General features: G+C 45.3%; 1 protein-coding gene across 2 annotated transcripts in view; it reads left to right on the forward strand.

Moving 5' to 3' along the window:
- Nucleotides 1–25,042, forward strand: part of LOC126100237 (netrin receptor UNC5B) — a 345,034-nt gene that overhangs the window by 34,598 nt on the left and 285,394 nt on the right. For both annotated transcript variants that reach the window (XM_049910817.1, XM_049910818.1), the window contains exon 2: nt 21,815–21,900. In XM_049910817.1, coding sequence (XP_049766774.1) covers nt 21,840–21,900 — 61 coding nt within the window. In that variant the 5' untranslated portion in view covers nt 21,815–21,839. The remainder of the gene's footprint in view (nt 1–21,814; nt 21,901–25,042) is intronic.

Genomic DNA, 25,042 nt, shown 5'->3' on the forward strand with positions numbered 1-25,042 from the left:
CTCAGTAACGCGGAGATTTTGCAGTCCAAGTCGTGCTACGTTATAACACTAGTGTAAACGAGAGCTACTCAACCTGTTACCAGTCAGCTGAGGATTTTCACTGGAGCGGTAACAGATGGCTGAGGCGAGGTGCAGGAGGTGCTGACCACTGTGCAGTGGGAGCGCGTTGCCAGAGGTGTGCGGCCGCCAGCCACGCCCCCCGTCCGTCATTGTCGAAGCTCAGCGGTCGGCGGTCCCATTAAGGAGCGCGGTAGACGCATCAGTCGCCGGCGCTGACAAACGGCGCCCGCCGGGACGGCCGACTTTTCGTAATTACCGCAGCCGATGGGCCCGGGCGAGGGCGTCTTACCGCCCCTCCCGCTGCGCCAGAAATGAGACTGGTCGGCCGGCAAGTGGGCGTCGAGGCGACGGCGGCGTCCAAAGCAGGGCAGGGTGAAGGCGACACTCCGAGGCGCGGTTCCCGCCTGATGCAGTTCTCCATGCTACTACTCTATCCCGTGTGAGCCTCATCATCTCCGAATAACTACTGCAACCGATAATCCTTCCCAATCTGCTTACTGTATTCATTTCTTGGTTTCCTTCTACGATTTTAACCCCCGCTCGTTAACAACGCGTTTCGACTTCCTGGGACATCTTCAGTTTATCTTAAAATTTTCCTTTTACAATACATTAAAAACCATAAAACGGTTCTGTGCTAGACTGAACACGCGTTAATCACACGGACCCGAACAAATCTTTTCCTTTCCAACATTTTAAAAACTCTAAATTTTCGTTTGATTTCTTTTACTGCAGATCCGAGTAACATCGGGATAGACGGCAATCCTGTCTCACTCCCTTCTCTCCATTAGACTGTTTGCCGAAGATTCTGTATAGTCTACAGGAAAGTAGTATCGCACGAATGTTGTGAACAAATCAATGAGGATTTGCAGAAAATAAATGCGTGATGTAATGACTGGCAGTTATCTCTCAATATTAGTAAGTGTAAACTACTGCGTATAACAAGGCAAAAATCCCCATTAATGTATGAGTACAAAATAAATGATCAGTCTTTGGAAACGGTAACATCAGTCAAGTATCTGGGTGTGACTATTCGAAATGATCTCAAATGGAATGATCAGATTACACAAGTAACGGGTAAGGCGAACTCTAGATTGCGGTTTATTGGTAGAATCCTGAAGCGATGCAGTACTTCAACAAAGTAAATAGCTTACAAGACGGTAGTTCGTCCAGTCTTGGAGTTGTTCGTCTGTATGGGACCCTTACCAGTTGGGTCTGATTCAAGAGATTGAGAAGGTCCAAAGAAGAGCGACAAGATTCGTGACTGGTGCATTTCGCCATCGCGAGAGCGTTACAAATCTCATAGGAAGTTTGAAGTGGGACACACTTGCAGATAGACGACGCGCTAAACAGAAGGGGGTGTTCACTCAATTCCGAAATCCAATCTTCACCTAGGATGTAGAGTATATATTATTACCACCAACTTTCAAATCGCGCAATGATTATCATTCAAAGATAAGGGAAATAACAGCTCGTATTGAGGCGTTCAGACAGTCGTCTTTCCCTCGCGCGATCCGCGAGTGAAACAGAGAGGGGGGGAATATGACTTTGGCGCGAATTGTGCCCTCCGCCACACACCGCTTGGTGTCTAGCGGAGTATATATGTAGATATAGATGTAGAACCACTGCTTCCCTTTCCCTCGACTCTTACAATTACCGCCTGGTTTCTGTACAAGGTACAAATAGAATTTCTCTCCCTGTATTTTACTCCTGGTACCTTTAGAATTTTAAAGAGATTATTCCAGTCACCATTTTCAAAAGATGACTCGAAGTATACAGATGCCATAAATGTAGGTTTGCCTTTCCGTAACCTATCTCGTAATATAAGTCGTAGGGTCATTATTGCCTCACGTGTTCCTACATTTCTCCGAAATCCAAACTGTTCTTCCCCGAGCTTGGCTTGTATAAGTTTTTCCATTCTTCTGAAGGTACTTCGAGTCAGTATTTTGCAACCATGACTTATTAAACTGATAGTCCGGTGATTTTCTGGAAATGGAATTATTCTATTTCACCTGTATGACACATCTTGCACACTAGATGGAAGAGTTTGGACATGGCTCTTTCTCCCCAAAGCTATCAGTAGTTCTGGTTGAATGCCGTATATTCCTGGGGCCTTGTTTCGATTTAGATCTTTCCGTCCTCTGTCAAATTCTTCTCGCAGTATTATATCTCCCATCTCATCTTCATCTACGTCCTCTTCCAATTCTATAACATTACCTTCGTGTTCATCTCCCTTGCATAGGCTCTCCATACGCTCCCCCCACTTCTCAGTTTCCCTTCTTTGCTTAGGAGTGGTTTTCCATTTCACCTTCTGATATTGGTACAGTGTTCTACAACACAAATTTCGAGTCATGAGATGAGCCACGAAAAAAAAATGGTTTTATGTAAATGAATCAAAGATACATCCGTCTCGCTGCTCAGTTTCTGCGTAAATCTTTTACTTTTTGTGTAAAAAATTAAAACCTACGGGTTTCAAATTTGCATGTGTTCTCTGCTACGCAGCGTGTCTCACTAGATTCTAAGGAAATTACTTGGTAAAAATGATTTTTTCGCATCTTATAGTTCCACATTACAGGGTGGTAACGAATTGGTTTTCTTTTCGCTATTGCCCATAGTTATTGTGATTATATGCAAATAAGTAACTCAGCGGGCATATTTTGAAAATTTTCCAGTGAAGAACGAGGTCGTCAGCCAGTTTACGTTTGGTGGGTTTTACAAGGGCATACTGAAAAGTAATGTTTCCGTATTTTTTATGTAAAAACCCTCAAAAATTCAAATAAAATGAATGTTACTAATATACTTCATCTTTATGCTTCATGTCCACATTTTTGTTTCTCAACTTAGTCACCTTGGCTACCAACACATTGCTCCCAAAGAGAGGTCAGTTTGTTGACACCGTCATTGTAGAATTTTTGATTTTGTTGTCGGAGCCACACACAACCTCACTGCTTGTATCTCTTCATCACTATCGAAGTGAAGTCCTCGGCTATGTCAAGTTCTGGAAACAGATGAAAATCGGATGATGCCATGTGGGGACTATGTGGAGGATGATCGATGATAGTGAAATGTTCAAATGTGTGTGAATTCCTATGGGACCAAACTGCTGAGGTCATCGGTACCTAGACTTACACACTACTTAAACTAACTTATGCTAAGAACAAGACACACAAACACCTCGTGACGTGAGAACAAATCTTATGCTCATAGACAAGCATCTCAAGAACTTAGATCCATCAGAAGAGCATGAGAACACAAACAAGCCCGTCGCAGCATATGCAGATAGTTGTCAAGAAACTGCCAAACTGTCATAATCTTGGGAAAGAGACCGCAGCGATGGTTATGTATTTGGTCAAAATTGACCAGCCGCTATTTCTAAGAAAAACTTAATTTTTGATAAAAGGTTATAGGTCTGGCGGAACCATGCTCTTAAACTTAGAGTAAATAATTACAGCGTACCTGACCGGTAATGCAGTGTTTGCATGCATAAATTCACGAATATAAGATACGACTGAATGAGAATACTCGGAACTATAATCTCTTAACAGACATATAGTTCATGATTCTGTTTTGCATGATTCTCATTTACTTTCTAAGAGAGGGGGCAGTAATGAGTTGTGCTGTGGTCTTCCTTCGAAATAAGGGTTTGATGTAGCTCGCTGCGCTAATCTATCCTGCAAACGCCTCCTCATCTCTGAACAACCGCTGCAGTCTGCATCCGTTCGAAACAGATTACTGTACTCGTCTCCCGGTATCCAACCCCCCCCCCCTCAGCCACACACATAAACACACACACACACACACTTTCACATTCACATTCATTTCACTCTAGTAGTAAACTGTCCATTCTTGAGTATCCCAGAATGTGTCCTATAAACTGAGCCCTTCTTTTAGTCAGATTATGCCGCAAATTTACCCCCCCCCCCCTTCCCCCAATTGTCTCCAGTACCTTCCCATCAATTACATGATATACCCGTACAATCTTCAGCATTCTTCTGTAGCAGCACATTTCAAACGCTTCTATTCTCTTCTTGTCTGAACTGCTTATCGTCCACGTTTCAGTTCCGTACAAGGCTATTCATTGTTAACAAATAGCTTTTTTGGTAAATGTGCTTCTTGCTACTGCTCTTCTTGCTATTGCTAGTGTGCATTTTATATCCTATCTACTTCAGCTACTGCGCTCCAAAATAGCAAAACTCATCTACTACTCTCATTTCGTATTATTTTTAATTCCTTCTGCACAACCTGAGTCAACTCGACTACATTCTATTACTCTCGTTTTACTTTTGCTGATGTTCATCCTGCAGTCTTTTTTCAAGATACTGTCCATTTCGTTCAACTGATCTTTCATTCCTTAATTATAGTGTCGTCGGCAAACCTCAAAGTTTTTTTTTCTTCTCCCTGTACTTTAATTCCATTTCAAAAATTCTCCTTGGTTTCCGTTACTGTTTGCTGAGTTTGATCACTGCTTCCCTTTCATATCTTTCGACTCTTGTAAGTGTAGTCTGGTTTCTCTACAAGTTGTAAATAATTTCCTGTTGAAACTACCTCGTCAAACGCCGTGCGCAGTGAGATTTCCTATTTTTGTCTTCTTGCGGACACTCACTTCCCGAGTAGGATTCAGGATCTCACAAACTGTAATCTGTGTCTGAACGTGTGGATTCGTCCCGTGCAGTTAACGGATTCAAGATGGTACGGCGGCAGAGTGGCACATTCCTTCCCTACGCACACAGCGACCTGTGGACCACGCCTTTTCCATCCCATTTCTCGTGCATGCTTAAGCGACTTCGTGGTCCCACGACTCCTGTCCTCACACCGGTCGGCACCTCCTTTGTTGACTGAGAAACTGGAGTAGAAGGCAAACGTCGTGTAATATGAACGAACGGCTGGCTGTCCCACGATCGCCCTCCACTTAATACCTGGAGAGGAGCTAGAGGTTTGGTAGCTCACAAAGTAGGTGACCATTAACAACCAGCTATTCCTGTGAAGCGAGCTTAGGCTGATCCCAGACTCCACTAAAGGAAGAACTTTTTAGAGAGTTATTTCTGACCACAGGTACTGGAATGGACGTAAAGCGAAAATTTAATGTGACGGACATGTAAGGCTGTCAGTATCTGTAGCTTCAAGCGATCCATGAATAAAGTTCCGCGTAGATTTCCGACTCCTTGTCCGACAGTGAATGACTCAATATAAAATGAAAAAGCCAGATAATTATAAAAACATAACAGCATCAAGGGAAGCCAACAACATTGTCAGATAGAGACGGTCAATATCTTTGACGGTTTGTGAATCAGATACCCGTCTTTACGCACGGCTTTCCGGATTGGGAAGGAGCGCCTGGTCCCCGGCACGAATCCGCCCGGCGGACTTATGTCGAGGTCCGTTGACCCGGCCTGTCTGTGCACGGTTTTTAGGCGGTTTTCCATCTGCCTCGGCATATGCGGGCTGCTTCCCCTTATTCCACCTCAGCTACACTATGTCGGCGATTGCTGTGCAAACAAGTTGTCCACGTACGCGTACGCCACCATTACTCTACCACGCAAACATAGGGGTTACACTCGTCTGGTGTGAGACGTTCAAATGGCTCTAAGCACTATGGGACAACATCTGAGGCCATCAGTTCCCTAGACTTAAAACTACTTAAACCTAACCTAAGGACATCACACACATCCATGCCCGAGGCAGGATTCGAACCTGCGACCGTAGCGGTCACGCGGTTCCAAGTTGAAGGGCCTAGAACCGCTCGGCCGGAGGGGCCGGCGGTGTCAGACGTTCCCTAGAGGGGGGGGGGGGGGGGGGGTCCACCGGCGGCCGAACCGCACAATAACCCTGAAAGAGTGCAGATATTTTATGATGCCAATAGCCCAGACAGCGTGACAAATAAGGAAAATTTTAGTAGTAAATTAGACGGTTCTGTAGTGGACTGACAAGACAGCCAGTCCACAGTGACGGGTAACCGAAAGGCACGCATTTACACACGCCGGCTGGCGTTAGGTCTGAAACAGGATACGTAATGAATGCTATAAAGAAAAGTACGTAGCTGCTGGAATACTTAACTTTAATCCATCATTTTTATACAGCATTCTTGATGATACAAGTGAGACTCTCTCTAGAAATGTTTAATGGCGCCTTGCTAGGTCGTAGCCATGGACTTAGCTGAAGGCTATTCTAACTATCTCTCGGCAAATGAGAGAAAGGCTTCGTCAGTGTAGTCGCTAGCAAAGTCGTCCGTACAACTGGGGCGAGTGCTAGTACGTCTCTCTAGACCTGCCGTGTGGTGGCGCTCGGTCTGCAATTACTGACAGTGGCGACACGCGGGTCCGACATGTACTAATGGACCGCGGCCGATTTAAAGCTACCACCTAGCAAGTGTGGTGTCTGGCGGTGACACCACAGGTTCTATTCGCGAAACTGTACCAGACGCTGTCTGCCACTGGAATTAAGACGTTCAGTATTGGAATTTTGAGAACTTAAGTTCCAGAAAGGGTCGGACAACATACTGCTGCAGGTGCGACGGAGACGTACGACTGTGACTCGCCGGCAGAGAACTACGCCTGGCGGAGGAACGGTGCTCCGTGGCTCGGAGGCCGCTATCCTCTCGTAAATCGACGGAGGGTCGCCGCGGGTCGGAAACAGAGACGGAGGAGGCCGGGTCCGTTACAAGCGGACCAACACGTGTCCGCGGCCCAGCGACACACGCCTGGGAGGGCAGGAGCAGTATCTTACCGCGGGCGTCCGCGGCAAAGTGCGATTGCAGGGCACTGAGGTCGTCGGCGGCTGTCTAGCACAACTACACTACACCCTAATTCCAATCCTGAGGCCCGCCTCTAAGCAGCAAAGTGGCCGCTATTTCTTACTCTTCGGTTTTTATTCCAGAGCTGTGTTCTGAGAAGATCTTTTTTTTTCTTCTGAAGACGGTATGCGTTTCGCACACAGTACTTTGCTTGCTTCTTCCCGTCCGCATGTAAAAGTTTCTCATCCCAAAATTGGACTACACCCAATGCTTCCTTGTCTGCCTGCCGTAATCCGTCGAGGCTTCATTTACTGGGACAGGTGGGACAGGTCAGAAAAGATTCCTTATCCCGATATTCTTCGTAATCACATTTGTCGCCATATTCATCTATAAGGCCCCCTTTGATCAGGTTTGTGAAACAGCACGCTGTAACTTATCCACCTGCTATTGTTCCACTTCTACTAATAACTATTTTTTCTCTGATCTTTCATTTTTATTCTACTTAACTATATCGTATATATGTAGTGTTGCCCAAATCTTTCAAAATCTTATTCAGAGCGCATTACATGCAGATCCATTATTCAATTAATAATTTTCAGTATACTTATGGCAGTAACGCATTTAGCTTTACTGGAAATCGTATTGATTAAAAGAAATGAATAATTGAAACTATCGTATTGCCGCGTAATAGTAGATTTTGACTGAGCTAATCAGTAGTTTTGGAATTATTGACACGTTCCATTAGAAAGAACTTGAAACGTCCCCTTAGAAAAATTAATGAATTACTGTGCTGGTAAACCCGTTACATTATTTGATTTTCAAACAGCTGAGCAGAACTGAACGTACTCAAGACATTTCGCTCTTTACTTATTCTGATCAACACTAAACAGACACACAATATTTTTAGCGTAAGGCAATCTGACTTTCAATAATCCCTACAAAAGAGTAGCCCTCACTAACAATAACCTATACCTGTCATGAATCACTTACAAAAATCTTCGTTACTATAAGTACTGCAATACAGCGAGCGCCAGTACTGCCAGCTAAATAAAAGATTCTAACTACAGAAGGCACTAACTACTAATAGGCATACTTAGCAAATGAAAGATTTTGATAAATAACAAACAATGTATTTACCTCAATAGTGTTCAAAAGTCATAATATATATATCAGTTCATGACATCCAGTCTTACAAATTTACTGTCTCTGATGGACACACGTCCAGATCATCCACTCTCAAAACTCCGCCACCTCTCTCCCCACATCCACCACTGCTGGCGGCTTACCTCCAACGGCCTAACACTACAATAGCGAATATTCCAACAATGCCAACCAGCCACAGACTGCACACAGCACAGGCAGTGATTTTCATACAGAGCGCTACGTGACGTTACCAACATAAAAACCTAAGCAGCCTACTTACAAACTGTCTCCAGATTTTACAGTAACATGTTCTAATTTTCAGGAACCTATTTCACTTAAAAGATAATTAGTACTGCAGTTCAGACACATTCAAAATGACTGTTGCCTTATCTGCCGTTATACTTGTTTATTTCTCAAGTTTATCATCATACATTGGTTGCCCTAATTTTTGTGGACCGAATGACCTACACCATTAATCAGTTAAGCCACTAATTATGAATTCTCATAAATTATCTTAATTTAAAATACTGCTACTGTTCTTGTAAATACATAATTCCCGACGTAGACATACAAAACAGTTTCGTAATCTTTTTTACTTTACTATTGACTTGTTATGTAAAGTACGTCATTGTTGGAACATCTAACTCCATTAAATTTCATGTATTCCGTTTTGTACTCGAATATGTACTTTCCAGAATCGTAAAATATCCTTAAGCCAGTTTTCAAATAAACTGTAATCTACATCTTCATGGATACTCGGCAAATCACACTTGAATGCTTGGCAGAGGGTTTATCGAACCACCTTCACAGTAATTGTCTGTTATTGTACTCTCGAACAGCGCGCGGAAAAAACGAACACCTTTATCTTCCCGTGCGAGCTCTGATTTAACTTATTTTATTATGATGATCGTTTCTCCCTATGTAGGTCGGCGTCAGCAAAATAATCTCGCATTCTGAGGAGAAAGTTAGCGATTGAAATTTCGTGAGAAGATTACGCCGCAACGAAAAACGTGTTCGTTCTAATGGTGTCCATCACAAATCCTGTATCATGTCCGTGACACTCTCTCCCCTATTTCGCGATGGCACAAAACGTGCCGGTCTACTTTGAACTTTCTCGATGTACTCCGTTAAGCCTATCTGGCAAGGATACCAGACCGCGCGGCAGTACTACAAAAGAGGACGGACAAGCGTAGTGTAAGCAGTCTCCTTAGTAGATCGGTTACATTTTCTAAGTGCTCTGGCCTTCCCCATAACATTTTTGTGTGTTCTTTCCAGTTTAAATTGTTCGTAATTGTAATTCCTAGGTATTTAGTTGAATTTGCAGCCTTTAGATTAAACTGATTTATCGTGTACCCCAAGTTTAACACATTCCTGTTAGTATTCTTGTGGATGACCTCACACTTTTCATTATTTAGTGTCAATAGCCAATTTTCGCACCATTATTTTCTAAATCGTTATGTAATTTGTTTTTATCTTTTGCACAATAGAGGTATTTTCTAAATCCGTGTTGACTGTGTGTCAAGAGACCGTTCTCTTTGAGGTAATTCTTACTGCTTAGCTGGGTGGAAGCGTGCTTGCCTCCCGTTCAAGCAGGCCCGGGTTCGACTCTTGGCCGGGTTGGAGATTTTCTCCGCTCGTGTACTGGGTGTTGTGTTGTCCTCATCATCATTTCATGCTCATCACCGGCGCGCAAGTCGCCCAATGTGGCGTAGACCAGTTGGCGGCCGATCTTCGGCTAATGCGGCCTCCCGGCCAACGATGCCACACGCTCTTATCATTTTCCATAATGTTCAAACACAACATATGTTCCAAAATGCTGCTGCATATCGACGTTAGTGATATGGGCTTGTAATTTAGTGGATTGCTCCTACTACCCTTCTTGAATATTAGTGTGACCAGTACAACTTTCCAGTTTTGAGTACGGATCTTTCGCCGCGCGGGATTAGCCGAGCGCTCTCAGGCGCTGCAGTCATGGACTGTGCGGCTGGTCCCGGCGGAGATTCGAGTCCTCCCTCGGGCATGGGTGTGTGTGTTTGTCCTTAGGATAATTTAGGTTAAGTAGTGTGTAAGCTTAGGGACTGATGACCTTAGCAGTTAAATCCCATAAGATTTCACACACATATTTTTTTGGTACGGATCTTTCCTCGAGCGAGCGGTTGTAAGTGGTTGTTAAGTACTTAGCCACTGCATCAGCATACGCTGAAAGGAACGTGATTGGTTCACAGTCTGCTTCTGGAGACTTGCTTATATTAAGTGATTTAATTTTCTTCACTATTCCGAGGATTTCTACTTCTAAGTTACTTATGAGTTTGATTCTGATAAGGCTCATAAGGCGCTTGTTCGCCCGACTCTCGAGTATGGTTTATCTATCTGGGATCCCTATAAGATAGGACTGACAGAGGAGATAAAGGCGTTTCGTCACGGGATCGTTTAGCTGGCGAGAGAGCGTTACGAAGAAGCTAAACAAACTCCACTGGCAGACGTTACAAGAGAGGCGTTGTGCATCACGGAGAGATTATCTATTGAAATTTCGGGACAGCACTTTTCAGGAGGAGTCGGACAACATATTACTTCCACCTACCTACATCTCTCGTATTCACCACGGGGAGAAAATTCGAGAAATTAGAGCCAATACAGTTCCTTACCGTCCATCATTCTTCCCAAGCACCATTCGCGAGTGGAACAGGATTGGAGGATCAGATAGTGATCCGAAAGTACCCTGCGCCACGCACCATGTAGATGTAGGTGTAATTCTGAAATATTCACTTCGTCTTCTTCGGTGAAAGAAGGCTGTTTTTAGTACCTCTGCTTTTGCACTACTGTCATCGATAGAATTTCCATTGCTACCGCATAGAGAAGACACTGTGCTAACAGGCCCGTTAGGGTATACAAGGGGCGTCACACTGCAATCAGATCACTGTGAAGGACAGGAGGTGCCGCATTCTCCTTTCACACTGTGTTATCAGCGCCTGGCAGAATTTGAAAGGAGCGTAACTGTGTATCTCCGTTTGGCCGGCTGGACGAATCTTGAATATCCAGGTTTTCGGGGCATTCAGATGTTACAGTGGTGCGACGTTGGACTGCATAGAAACGATAGGGCAGGCACACATGTCGTAGAAGTTACGGTCGTGCACGTCTGACCACGACAAGGGAGATCGCCAAATTGGGCACCAGCCACATTGTAATCCCTTCACATTTCCGACTGCCTTCCGAGAACAGGTAATGGACTGTGTGCGAAATTCTGTGTCATCCTGCACAATTGGTCGGAAAGTAGCAGCGGCCAGACTCAGCAATTGCCGTTCCACGCGCAGGCACTCGTTAACACCGCAACACAAACGGTTGCGTTTGGAGTGGTGCCGTGACGGAGAGGAATGAACTGCTGGTGAATGGTGTTCTGCGATGAATCGCAGCTTTGCACAACGCCGAGTGATCATTGTCGGCGAGCGTGGTGCCGGCCCTCGGAGAGATCCCATTCTTCCAGCGTCTTGGAGACGCACAGAGGTATTGCTGCCATCATGGCGTGGGAAACTCTCGAGTACCACTTCCCGTTACGGCTGATAGTGACTGAGGAAACGCTGACGACACAACGGTACATCAAGGACATCCTGCGCTCTCAAGTGGTACCTCTGTTGCGTCAGCAACAAGCCTAATTTTTTCAGCAGGGCTGTTTTCGTCCACACGTCTCTATGAACTGCCTGGGCGACGCTGAGGTTCTCCTCTGACGAGCAGTATCCCCAGATCCGTCCCCGCTAGAACATGTTGGGACCAATTGGGACGTCAGCGGCGTCCCAACGTCTATATACAGGATATGAGCTATCAGTCGCAGGATATAGGATACAACGGTTGTATGACACACACTTCCGAACCGAACCATTGAGTGCATCCAGACCAAACTTCAAACTCATACTGCCAAGTTCTTTGACAATTTGACTCGATTTAGTAAACACTGCAATAACATCGAATATCCTCTGATTCCTACATATTATATTTGTTACTATTATTACAAACCTGCCATTGCTCAGGTACTCAAAAATGGCTCTAAGCACTATGGGACTTAACATCTGAGGTCATCAGTCCCCTAGACTTAGAACTACTTAAACCTAACTAACCTAAGGATATCACAGACATGCATGCCCGAAGCAGGATTCGAACCTGCGACCGTAGCAGCAGCGCGGTTCCGGACTGAAGCGCCGAGAACCGCTCGGTCACAGCGGCCGGCATTGCCCAGGTACTCATTTTGTCAATTTTCTAGTAGAAAAATGGAAACAAAAAATGAACTGTGATTGTAGTGTGGTATCGAAAAAAATTCCTTTTCATGTATCCTTGAAAGCGCCTTTCAAATTATGAAATAGTCGTACGAAGAAATGTGTGTAATGTACAAATGTATAAGTACAGCTTGTTCGCGTGTCTACAATGCCATGTTGTAGGTCTCTATGGCAACGCCTCTTCATAGCTCTATAGAGTGCCTACAGGTGTTGGCGTTTCGTAGGTGAAAGCTATCAAAAGCGCTTCCAGGTATTAGGAATTCCCTCAAGTTGACTCGACTGCAGGAGTGTCTTACTAATGGAGAATAAATGTATTAAATCTTTATGCGTGATGTGGCATTTTTTCAATCATCTCAGTGTTCATGACATCATATATCTTGCACTGTGTGTCGTACAATGATGTATTTGTGTAGAGATACTCAGCGATATATTTAGATACTACTGCGAAATATGTTATGAATAGAGTTAGTAGCAAGGAAGTAACAAATATAAACGTGATGCATGACGTGTCAGTTTTTCGCGCCTCTCGTGTTTATGACGCCATATGTCCTATCTGTGTGTCATAATATGATATAATTTTGTAAGTACATTTAGCGACATATGTAAATACTGTCTGTGAAGTTTATTGCGAATAGAGTTAGTAACACAAAAGTAATAAATTTTAAATATCATGCGTGATGCGGCAGTTTCTCACGCATGTCATTGTTTATGACGCCGTACTTCAAGGACTATGATAGGTAGGTGGTTTTTACCCCGGCAGCGATTGTAGCCTGATAGTAAGGGATATGTGTACATGTTATATATAAATATAAACGTCCATTTTTATCGCATGTACGGACACCAACTAGCTGGCCACGTTAAGTGTCTACTTGTTCCGATGTTATGTACACTCCTGGAAATGGAAAAAAGAACACATTGACACCGGTGTGTCAGACCCACCATACTTGCTCCGGACACTGCGAGAGGGCTGTACAAGCAATGATCACACGCACGGCACAGCGGACACACCAGGAACCGCGGTGTTGGCCGTCGAATGGCGCTAGCTGCGCAGCATTTGTGCACCGCCGCCGTCAGTGTCAGCCAGTTTGCCGTGGCATACGGAGCTCCATCGCAGTCTTTAACACTGGTAGCATGCCGCGACAGCGTGGACGTGAACCGTATGTGCAGTTGACGGACTTTGAGCGAGGGCGTATAGTGGGCATGCGGGAGGCCGGGTGGACGTACCGCCGAATTGCTCAACACGTGGGGCGTGAGGTCTCCACAGTACATCGATGTTGTCGCCAGTGGTCGGCGGAAGGTGCACGTGCCCGTCGACCTGGGACCGGACCGCAGCGACGCACGGATGCACGCCAAGACCGTAGGATCCTACGCAGTGCCGTAGGGGACCGCACCGCCACTTCCCAGCAAATTAGGGACACTGTTGCTCCTGGGGTATCGGCGAGGACCATTCGCAACCGTCTCCATGAAGCTGGGCTACGGTCCCGCACACCGTTAGGCCGTCTTCCGCTCACGCCCCAACATCGTGCAGCCCGCCTCCAGTGGTGTCGCGACAGGCGTGAATGGAGGGACGAATGGAGACGTGTCGTCTTCAGCGATGAGAGTCGCTTCTGCCTTGGTGCCAATGATGGTCGTATGCGTGTTTGGCGCCGTGCAGGTGAGCGCCACAATCAGGACTGCATACGACCGAGGCACACAGGGCCAACACCCGGCATCATGGTGTGGGGAGCGATCTCCTACACTGGCCGTACACCACTGGTGATCGTCGAGGGGACACTGAATAGTGCACGGTACATCCAAACCGTCATCGAACCCATCGTTCTACCATTCCTAGACCGGCAAGGGAACTTTCTGTTCCAACAGGACAATGCACGTCCGCATGTATCCCGTGCCGCCCAACGTGCTCTAGAAGGTGTAAGTCAACTACCCTGGCCAGCAAGATCTCCGGATCTGTTCCCCATTGAGCATGTTTGGGACTGGATGAAGCGACGTCTCACGCGGTCTGCACGTCCAGCACGAACGCTGGTCCAACTGAGGCGCCAGGTGGAAATGGCATGGCAAGCCGTTCCACAGGACTACATCCAGCATCTCTACGATCGTCTCCATGGGAGAATAGCAGCCTGCATTGCTGCGAAAGGTGGATATACACTGTACTAGTGCCGACATTGTGCATGCTCTGTTGCCTGTGTCTATGTGCCTGTGGTTCTGTCAGTGTGATCATGTGATGTATCTGACCCCAGGAATGTGTCAATAAAGTTTCCCCTTCCTGGGACAATGAATTCACGGTGTTCTTATTTCAATTTCCAGGAGTGTATATACACTGCTGGCCACCGTAAATGCAACACCCTGAAGGAAGCATCCGAATCAAGTGAAATTTACACCATGAGTTTGCAGCGATGAGATATGCAACTGATTAGAATTTTAGCGCAGACGCACATCACGCGCCCCTGTGGCGCCACCTCATAGCGCCATTTAAGGCTTGGCGATTTCGACGAGTGTACGTTCGGCACGTGTGTTTACCTTGTGGTTGTTTCACAAGACGATCAGTTATGCCTCGTAGAAAACAGCGAACTTCTTTTGATCAAGTATCCGAGTTCGACAGAGGAAGGATAGTGGCTTACCGAGATTGTGGATTATCATACAGAGAAATCGCTAGTCGTGTTGGACGAAATTAAACAACTGTAATGCGGATATGTGACCGTTGGATGCAGGTGGGTACGACGGACCGACGTGGTCGATCGCATTCACCTCGGTGCACCACTGCACGTGCTGATAGGCAAATTGTGCGCATGGCAGTGACGGATCGCTCGGTGACATCCCGAACCATAGCACAGCACATTCCGTCTGTAACGCATCATCCAGTGTCTGCGCGTACCGTTCGACGCCGTTTACAGCAGGGTGGTCTGTCCGCAAGACGTCCATTGCTTCGTCTACCATTGACGCAGAACCACAGACGTCTCCGTCGCCAATGGTGTGATGACATACGGATGTGGACGGCAGAATGGAATGACGTTGTCTTTACTGACGAGGCACGCTTCTGTCTGCAGCACCACGATGGTCGGATTCGAGTGTGGAGACACCGTGGAGAGAGGATGCTGGACAGCTGCATTATGCACCACCACACTGGTCTTGCACCGGGTATTATGGTATGGGGCGGTATTGGATATTACTCTCGCACGCCTCTAGTACGCATTGCCGGTACTTTAAATAGCCGGCGCTACATATCCGAGGTGCTGGAGCCAGTTGTCCTTCCTTACCTTCAGGGCTCGGCCACAGCCATATTTCAACAGGATAATGCGCGACCACACGTGGCACGCATTGTCCAAAGGTTCTTCGTCAATAACCAGATTGAATTGCTTCCCTGGCCGGCTCGCTCTCCGGATCTTTCGCCGATAGAAAACATGTGGTCCATGGTTGCTCAACGAGTGACCCAGATTACATCCCCAGCTGCCACACCATATGATCTTTGGCAACGTGTGGAAGCTGCTTGGGCTGCTGTACCCCAGGAACACATCCAACGTCTCTTTGACTCAATGCCGAGACGTGTGGCAGCGGTGATCTCCAACAATGGCGGCTACTCTGGATACTGATTCTGGCAGGAACCACATGTCACAGACGTCTGTAAACGTAATCATTTGAAACTTGGTCAACATGTTATCTACAAAATAAATTTTGTTGTGCTACCTCCTGTCTTTCTTGGTGTTGCATTTACGGTGGCCAGCAGTATATATATATATCTATATATATATAAACTTTTTTTTAAACTTGCGGCAGTTACACAACGAGCCCGAGAGTGCAATGAACGAATGAAGATCTGATGATGAGCCGCTGGGCGACTTAAAACTGTGGAAGGGAAAAACTAACTGGTTAAAACCAATACCGGTATTTTAGTTCTGAATAACCGGTATTTTTCGGTGTTTGTTTTGTCTCGGTTATAACAGAAGGTTTTTTTTACTAATAACCGCGTAAAAAATATCCGTAGCAGCGGTGTTAAAAATTTTCGTTTTTAAATAAATGTTTTTTTTAAAAGGGTGATTTTTATTCTTAAAACTTGTGCTGCATTGAAATTTTGCGTTATTATGCAACATGGGGAAAGAGATGAGTGCTATTTTAATAACAGTGCCAACAGAAACGAGCAAGAAGCACGTAACATTAGAACTGCTACTGCATTACTCAGGCAGTAACGCCCCTGTTGCCGTGTGTCGTGGCTTAAAATGGTTCAAATGGCTCTGAGCACTATGGAACTTAACTTCTAAGGTCATCAGTCCCCTAGAACTTAAAACTACTTAAACTAACCTGCCCGAGGCAGGACTCGAAACTGCGACCGTAGCGGTCGCGCGGTTCCAGACTGTAGCGCCTAGAACCGCCCGGCCACTCCGGGCGGACGTCGTGGCTTAAAGTACGCGACTACGTGCAACATACAAGATTTGCCCCCAGTTCGTCTGGATGGTAGTTTCTCGCTGTCGTCGGTGGGCATTCGTAATATTGCAGAAGAGTACCAGTCCTGGTCTGGAACTGGCGTAGCAATGAAGTACAATGCTTCATTTACCTTAAAAGATTGAAGATTTGTCTGCTATTTCTGTGAAATAGTAAAAGAGGAAAGAAATTGTGGCAACATTAATAAATTCTTCAGCATTAGTTTGCACACGTTAGCAAAATGGCTCTAAGCACTATGGGACTTAACATCTGAGGTGATCAGTCCCCTAGACTTAGAACTACTTAAACCTCCAACTAACCTAAGAACATCACACACATCCATGTCCGAGGCAGGATTCGAACCTGCGACCATAGCAGCAGCACGGTTCCGGACTGAATATCGGTAGGAAAATTTAGCCAAAATGGGAACAGGTTCGCAGCCTTCCCCAGTGTGTAAATGAAGAGACACGGCTAGGTGTACACAGACACCTATGGTGAGTGGCAAAGAGCGTACGCCAGCGCGTTCTTTTGAAGGAGGGAGAGGAGTGTTCAACGTCCCGTCGACAATGAGGTGCCGGCCGGGGTGGCCGAGTGTTTCTAGGCGCTACAGTCTGGAACCGCGCGATCGCTACGGTCGCAGGACGACGAGGTCATTAGAGACGGAGCAGGAGCTCGGATTAAGGAAGGATGGGGATGGAAATATGCCACGCCCTTTCAAAGGAACCACCACGGAATTCGCCTGAGGTGATTTGGGGAAGTCACGGAAAACCGCTCGACGCGGGTTTGAACCGTCACCCTCCCGAATGCGAGTCCAGTGTGCTAACCTCGCGTCGGTAGGATCTTTTTGAGGCCGGCGCCGCGCCGCGCTGCCAGTGCAGCCGCCCTGCCGGGGGCGTTAATTACGACAGCTGCTTCCTCTGGCCGCGCCACGTGTCCGGCGGGCGCGCACTGTGCGGGCAGAGCGGGCGGCTCGTCAGTTCCGGCAGCGCCCCTGGGTCCGCTGCTGCCGGCTGCGCGCTCCCAGCTCCCGCCGACCGTGTCTCCGGCGACGCCCTGCCCTGGCCGGCCCCGCCGCCAGCGCTATTGTCTTACCTGATTACGGCCCACAAATAATGTAGCGGCCGCTCATTCAGGCGAGCGCCCGCGGCCGTTCCAGCGCGGCCCGCGTCCATTGTCGCCCCTGATTACCCTTGTTACTGTTAACCATCCAGCCCTCGCCGCTATTTCACCAGGCCTGAATTTTTTACACGTGGTTCGCCGCACCCAACTTCTTTGGGTATGCCATACTAGTTAATTTGTTCCACGTTTCGCAGAACAAGATAAACCTTATGATGTGAAACGTATATATTGTGTCGGCAATCACACAAGGCTGTGTTGCACGCCACTAAATGGCAGTTTCCTCGCAGGGCTACTTACCTCCAAATCAATATATTATAAATGTCACCGCATTTATTCAAGTCCCAACATCCAGGGCTGTTCTTACTAACGTTTAAAAAAAAACCAAAGCTACGCAGATGACGCTGAGGCAAGTAATTTAATATGAGAGACAAGGGGCCGCAAATGAAGGGAAATACTACGAAAGTGGATGATAAATGTTGAACACGTATCGTCACCAGATGACGTTGCTCAGATGTGTGTGAAATTTTATGGGACTTAACTGCTAAGGTCATCAGTCCCTAAGCTTACACACTACTTAACATAAATTATCCTAAGGACAAACACACACACCCATGCCCGAGGATGATAAATGTTGAACACGTATCGTCACCAGATGACGTTGCTCAGATGTGTGTGAAATCTTATGGGACTTAACTGCTAAGGTCATCAGTCCCTAAGCTTACACACTACTTAACCCATGCCCGAGGGAGGTTCAAATGGTTCAAATGACTCTGGGCACTATGGGACTTAACTTCTAAGGTCATCAGTCCCCTAGAACTTAGAACTACTTAAACCTAACTAACCTAAGGACATCACACACATCCATGCCCGAGGCAGGATTCGAACCTGCGACCGTAGCAGTCGCGCGGTTCCAGACTGTAGCGCCTAGAACCGCTCGGCCACCCCGCCCGGCCCCGAGGGAGGACTCTAACCTCCGCCGGGACCAGCCGCACAGTCCATGACTGCAGCGCCTAAGACCGCTCTGCTAATCCCGCGCGGCCCAGATGAAGTACCTCGGTGGACGTGCAACAGTGGAGCCTGTCTGTCTGTCTCATCTGATCAACCAAACCCAAGTCAAGTATTCACGTAGATGTATTTCCGGATCAACGAGCGTGATTTTGGTGCGTGAGAAATGAAGTGATCAGCAGTTACCTCTGACTTCTACAAGTGGTTATTCATGAGTTGCTTAGCAGAGGTCAGTATTAGAGTTACAGCGATACTGGTGCATTTTGATAGTGCGGTTTGCCTACGTCAGGAGCAGGTATGCACTCAGAGGCAAACCTATTGTCGTGTTTTCCGTGTCACTTCCCTGACGCTATTGTCCCCCCACCCCCTCCCCGCAAAGCACCCCACCCCTCGCTGCTATAGGTACACTTTCATGTCTGAGGTATTGGAATAGACCCTATTACTAGTATCAGGTGATTGACAACTTAATTAAATGGCGCTGTAAATAACTGGTAGCCAAATAAAATAACAGTTTGGAAATTAGACAGATGAAAGGCGTCTGATTTGACATTCTGTACTGAACAGCCGAGTCCACCTCTGAAAAGATGGACATGCAGGGCCTAATGCACTCTGGTGCACAATACTAAGGAGAGGTGGGCTACAGAGTGGTGCAGCAAGTGTCACCGTAGGAAAGCTGGACAGGAGCAGAAATAATCAGCAAACTAGTTAACACAACAACCAGAAGATTTACTTATCTTGTATTTCTCCAAACAAACGAGCGCTCATTACGAATAATGCAGCAAGAAACAGAGTCCAAACTAGTTAACACAACAACCAGAAGATTTACTTATCTTGTATTTCTCCAAACAAACGAGCGCTCATTACGAATAATGCAGCAAGAAACAGAGTCCATCTCATACAATAGCAACTAGGATTAGGCTGTGAACGACAGTGTTCTAGCGATGAGGTTCCAGATGCAAGTGGGTTGAGTGTCTGCCACTGGCCATCCTATACTACAGTGGCAGAAGGCGCTCGTGGTACGGAGCCACTGGATGTGTGGCTCAGCAGGCGTGCACCATTGGGTCCGCCAGATTAAGCGTAAGCACTGTCGGCGCCTAACAGAAATTGCAATTTCGTTGCTGGTAGGTTAGTACCGATACATAATACCAAACATACCACCAATACTGTGTACATGTAAAAATTTCCGTTGATATCCAGTCATATCTTCTGGGTGTTCCACGTATTTTTTTTCTTTTTGTCAGACAGTGTATATATAGAGACTTTCACAATTCCCATTATAGGTTTCTAGGGGCTGTAGACGGGACATAGTAAACAAATTTCGAAATTAATTCGCTCACTACGAATTCCTAGAATCAGTTTCATTACAAACAGATCTACTACCCAATAGTGACATACTCGAACCCGTATTCCCCACTTATCGCGAGCGGTCGTCTTAACATCTTCAACTCTCTGGACCGACCCAAACTTCCATATATCACACCGTTTGCATCCTTATATCGTAGTCGGCCGGGGTGGCCGAGCGGTTCTGGGCGCTACAGTCTGGAACCGCGCAACCGCTACGGTCGCAGGTTCGAATCCTGCATCGGGCATGGATGTGTGTGATGTCCTTAGGTTAGTTAGGTTAAAATAGTTCTAAGTTCTAGGGGCACTGATGACCTCAGCAGTTAAGTCCCATAGTGCTCAGAGCCATGTGAACCATTTGAACCTTATATCGTAGTCATCATCAATTAATGCTTGCAACATTATTTGGATTCCACAATAAGAATGAGACAACGAGGAGTCGCGACCAATGTAGTGAGTGTGACGACTGGAAGTTTGCGTCGGTTTGGGGAGCGTGCACTGATAGCCAGAGCGGTTCCCGTGACTGCTCCCAATAAGCGGGAAATCTGGGTTCTAGTCGCGGCCGGCCACAAATTTACATACGTCACTATTGAGCAGTAGATCTGCGAATTCAGTCAGAAAATTAATTTCGAAACATTTCGTACAGCTGTGGATCGTCAAAAGCATTTGTTTTTTCGCATGTAAGTGTTACGAGCAATGTCTCGTTCTGAAACAGACGCGATGGGTTGCTGAAGCAACTACATAGATCTGAAGATGATGCAGGGAGATAGAAGTTAGTCATACATTAAAAAAATTTGCAACTGGGACTGAATAATAAACAATATATTAGAACTGTTTTAAATTCGTGAGTACTGCTATTTATGGTACTGTGCTATTTTAAAAGCTCGTACTGAGCGCATTTTCGATTCCCCGCTTACACCATGAGGTTCTGCACTAGCTGACTTTGAGCATCATTTGCCCCAACTGCAGATATTTTTTTCACTCTGTACACAATGTAAATTGTGCTCACATATGTTGGATGTAAAAGGCTTTGAGAGATACTGTTGGAGAGAAATTCCACCTTACGCAAGGCACAGTTTCTTAATTTTTTGCTTTAGCCACATGTGTGCCAGGATTTTCTGTGCTATTTTCAATATTTTTTGTTTATTATTATGCGTGAAAATTATTATGACAAGAACTTTTTGAGGTTGGCGCTTTTTAGGCAGAATAACAAACAAAAACGTGCTGAAACATGCGCGGGCAAAGCAATAAAGCCGGCCGCTGAGGCCGAGCAGATGTGGGCGCTTCAGTCCGAAACCGCGCTGTTGCTACGGTCGCAGGTTCGAATCCTGCCTCGGGCATGGTTGTGTGTAATGTCCTTAGGTTAGTTTGGTTTAAGTAGTTCTAGGTCTAGGGGACTGATGACTTCAGATGTTAAGTCTCATAGTGCTTGGAGCCATTTGATTTTTTGAAGCAATAAATAAATAACCTGTATCTTGTGTAAGAAGGAATCTCTCACCAATTTTCTTTGCAAACACGGGGTGTAACAGGAGCTACAAAATCCAAAAGACAATTACTGCTTATGCATTTTTTGAGTGCGACAGTTAGGTAAAAAATTAGTTTTTTGTGATAATGCATAAGTGATTCGTGAATTGCAGCTTCTTCCATGATTAGTGTACCAGCTACACGAGACAAAAATTTTAAAAATATGGACATGTTGATATAGACTGCCAAGGTAAAGGCTCTGATTGTTCTGTTGCAGATGCCGACCACGATGGCGTCCTGAGATGACGGCCGCACAGTTGGCACTCCTGCTCGCGCTGTTGCTGCCGCTCAGCCGATTGCAAGGTGAGTTTCTTCTTCTAAACTTCATGGTCTGCGAAAAGATTAGGACCATGTTCAAGGTACAACAATACCCCCAGCCTGACTTCATTTGATCAAATATCGGAGCTGTAATGGATGACATTCTTTTTAAAGTAGGAATATGATTCTGGGATTTATATCGTACTGTCAGCCATAACTCGCTGGACCAAGACTACAACGCGAGTCACAAAAGCCAGATGCCACCGAAGAAACACCTTTGTCTTCTGACTGATTCGTCCAAGGACGTGTGTTTAACAATTTGTCAATAGATACGGAATACTGGATGATTCTGTGTGCTCTTTACAAAATCCTAGAACATGCAGAAAACGCTGAGTCGAAGACGCCATGAAAGGAGTCCGACAACACCATCTACTGAAGTTTCAGCCTGAGTGCAACGAACAGGCATGGACGAGGTTGAATTATCACCACATGATGCGGTTTACAACGTGAAATTTTAGTGCAAACCTATAATCCGTCATATATTTTTCATTCGGGGAGATTACGCTACAGAGGAACGGAGAGGTGGGACTAAACATTGTAAACACTGTTTAGCGACGTTACTTTAAACACAACCCAACTTCAAGGCGATTACTTGCATCATTTTCGAGCTATTGTTACATGTACCGCCTCAGAGTTTGATCTAATGTCAAAAACACTACTTTTAGATCAAATGATACAAAAAAACTAGCATTCATTAACTAACTTAGTAAGGAAGAGATGCATCGCCACACAGAAATCTGCATTAAATTTTTAAAATTTAAGTATCTTCCGTCTCATGTTGTTTACATGGCAGATGTTGCCCATTATAAAATTATTATTTTGTAAAATATTTTACAAAATGCGACTGTTTTTGAAGTGATTTTTCACCTATTTACCTAAAGCACATGTACCAGAAAAGCGAGTACAATCATCATTTCCTGAAGATACGGAAATGCCATGTGACTAGGGCCTCCCGCCGAGCAGACCGTTCGCCTGGTGCAGGTCTTTCGAGTTGACGCCACTTAGGCGACTTGTGTGTCGATAGGGATTAAATGACGATGATAAGAACAACACAACACCCAGTTCCTGACCGGAGAAAATCTCCGACCCAGCGGGGAATCGAACCCGGGCCGTTAGACATGACATTCCGTCGCGTTGACCACTCACCTACCAGGGGCGGACGTTTCCAGAAAATGTTTAAATACTTGTGTATGGTTTGTGCTGTGTAGAAACTAACTTGCAAAGTCGTAAGACATAAGTTAATGAATTTATATTCGTCAGCGACAGCATGAAATATTACATCAGATGGTTGCTTTAAGGTGCATTTTCACAGTTAAATATGAGCTAATGTCATTGTTTATACCACTTGCGGTGAACTCATCACCACATTTTTACCTTTGAAAGCGGGATGCAATATTGTCTTCAACAATGAAGGTGACAGCTTGATTAATTTACCCTCCTGTAAATGATAAAGGATTTTTAAATCTTTCAAACAAGCAGTTAAAACTTTAGATATATATAAACCAGGAAATATAACCATTTGTTCCCATCATATTGATCTAACAAGTTATTACGCAGATTTCTTTATGAATGATAGAAAGGAAAGATATCCTGCCAGATTAAATGGATTAGGTATGAATTACTTTGTAGTGTCGCCACAAAAAGTTGAAATAATTACGAGTGTTTCTTTTATTATCATGTATTAAGACAAAATGGTGTACCCTATATCGCTCACTACTAGAGTGACCTAAGGAGTAGTCTCTCAGAGCTTGACTGCGTAATTTATATTTCCAGGAACGAGCCCCATCACGTTTTCTTTATCTCAAGACAATGAAGTCAGCACACTTGCCTGAATTTTGATATCAACTTCGTTACTTTACGAGATTAGTTCCAGGGGCGACCTGTATAGATAACCTTTGACATAATATATGTAACTCGGAGGATATACATCATTTCCTGATTTGTTTTCAGCCGATTACATTTTTCTTTTAAATACTCTACCTAACACTGTTCATGTCAAGTCAAAGTTTAGTTAAATACGAAGAGTAGTGTAATGATAACACACCGGAATTACCACTCGAAAATGGAAAAACACTAAAGAATTCCACGGGAATTCCTAAACTTCCAGCGGGATTTCACGTAGGAGGCGCCCTGGAGCGGCATCGGCTTCGTGACGTCTCAAGCGTTACATGTCAGCTGTCGCAGTCGCTCTATCGCATAGGCTATGGCTGAGCAAATAATAATTCTAGCAGGAACGCACACTGTACTAAAAGGAATGCTAAATGTTTACACTTTCCTTTATCTACTATACGAAACAACGATATTAATTTACTGCAATTACGGTAGTTGTTACATTTATAATAGGCTAAAGAATGTGGCAACAATTCCCAGTGCTAAGGTACATGGAAGGTTTGTATTGTAGCTCTTCTTCTACTGATGGTCCACTTCCCTAGCATTTGTCATTATTTCGACGTTAGTAATTACCAGTCACAGTAAATTATTATTGCCCTCTTGTCTAACAAATGAATTTACTCAGGTTTTTGCTCCTGTAACAAGGAAACTGTTTTCCAGGTATGGGATCCCATTGAGTTCATTATTTATCATCTTTTGGGTTTCAGACACGACCTGAAAACACGCTGCAAGTTAACCTGCGACGTCAACAGGTCATCAGTACGCGCACATTACGATACCACGTATCTGACATCCGTTTGCAAGCCCCGCCGTCGACAACGCACTGCACGGGTCAAACCGCTTCTTCTTCCCGGAACACAGCGCATGGTGCGCGTCCTTTTTTTTTTTTTTTTTTTTTTTTTTTTTTTTTTTTTTTTTTTTTTTTTTTTTGACAGCGCGGCGTACCGCTACTCATACAAGTCTGAGCAGGACGCTCTGGTATAAACGAAGGCCCTGCTTGGAATTACAGATTATTTATCGGCCCTTTCGCCGATCATCGTTTCCTCCTCAGAGGAATTCAATAAGGCGGACATTATCTCAGCTTTTCGACTTTGGGTGCCTCCCCTGAGAGAAACTTTTTTTCTCTTTATACGTAGAGAATAATTCTGTGGCTCTATTGCGATATTACCACTACCAGCAACAATGGAGAGAGATAGGATAATGAGTTTTGCATTGTAACCAGAACACTCGAAAGTTC

This window comes from Schistocerca cancellata, chromosome 9 (genome assembly GCF_023864275.1).
Source record: "Schistocerca cancellata isolate TAMUIC-IGC-003103 chromosome 9, iqSchCanc2.1, whole genome shotgun sequence".
NCBI classification, from domain to species: Eukaryota; Metazoa; Arthropoda; class Insecta; order Orthoptera; family Acrididae; genus Schistocerca; species Schistocerca cancellata.